The following is a 1,066-nucleotide window of genomic DNA, read 5'->3' as shown; positions in this document are numbered from 1 at the left end:
CAGGACTCCTGGGTTCTCTCCCCGGCTCTGGGAGGGGAGTGGGGGCTAGTGGTTAGAGCAGAGGGGGCTGGGAGCCAGGACTCCTGGGTTCTCTCCCTGGCTCCGGGAGGGGGGTGGGGGCTGGTGGGTTAGAGCAGGGGGGCTGGGAGCCAGGACTCCTGGGTTCTCTCCCCGGCTCTGGGAGGGTAGTGGGGTCTAGTGGTTAGTGGTGGGGTGGGGAGGGGGATTGGAGTCTGCCCCTGATCCCAGAATCCTTCACTCCTTTTCCAGGCTAGAGGGTCCCGAAAGTCACCCCCACCCCACCCCTGAGCCTCCTTCTCTCTGCAAAAAGCAACAGAGGGTCCTGTGGCACCTTTAAGACTAACAGAAGTATAGGGAGCATAAGCTTTCGTGGGTAAGAACCTCACTTCTTCTCTCTGCAGCGTCCCTGGAGCCGGACGAGGTGGAGGATTTCCTCGCCGAGGTGCTGAACAACGAGTTTGACACCATCATTGAGGATGGCAGCTTGGCTGAGGTATCCCGGTCGTGTGTCCTAGCCCCCGTAGCGCATGGCAGGAGGCGACTCCACCCATCTCTCAACCCTGCCCCGGGGGACTCTGGCAGGGGCGGAGGGCAGAGCATGTGGGGGGGGTCGCCCTGCCCTGGGGGATTCTTGGAAGGATGGGGGGCACCCCCCGGCCTTTGATCCCATCTCTTCCCCCCCCGCCAGGTGAGCCAGCAGCTCCAGTCGCTCTTCGCCCGCTGCCAGCGTGGCGAGGGGCCGGCCCTGACGGAAGCCATCGCCCGGCTCACGCGGCGGCAGCAGGAGGTGGGCAGGGCAGCCGCTCAGGCCCGACCGGCGGAGGGGAGCAGCAGCGAGGAGGAGGAAGAGGAGAGGCCGGAGGAGGTACCAGCTGCGGGGCCCAGAGCAGGGCCAGCTCTGCCATGGGGGGGCAGGACCCCCCCCCCACTATCCGCCCTGGAGCAGCTGGGATGGGAGCCAGGATATGCGACTGGCAGAGCCCATGGGGCTGATCTGGGGGGGAAATTGGGGGCTGGCAGAGCCCGTGGGGCTGATCTGGGGGGG

General features: G+C 66.3%; 1 protein-coding gene across 1 annotated transcript; it reads left to right on the top strand.

Annotated features, from left to right (window-relative positions):
* Positions 1–422: 422 nt before the first annotated feature.
* TSR2 (TSR2 ribosome maturation factor) lies at positions 423–886 on the top strand (the record flags this gene model as incomplete). The annotated part of the gene is made up of 2 exons (XM_026662166.1): positions 423–514; positions 710–886. Coding segments are annotated over 2 exons (269 nt in total), but the record flags the coding sequence as incomplete, so codon positions are not given.
* Between the last annotated feature and the right edge of the window lie 180 nt (positions 887–1,066).

Source organism: Terrapene carolina, unplaced genomic scaffold, assembly GCF_002925995.2.
Source record: "Terrapene carolina triunguis isolate 2854851 unplaced genomic scaffold, T_m_triunguis-2.0 Scaffold23701, whole genome shotgun sequence".
In the NCBI taxonomy this organism is placed as follows: Eukaryota; Metazoa; Chordata; order Testudines; family Emydidae; genus Terrapene; species Terrapene triunguis.
This window is presented reverse-complemented; position numbering and strand designations above follow the sequence as displayed.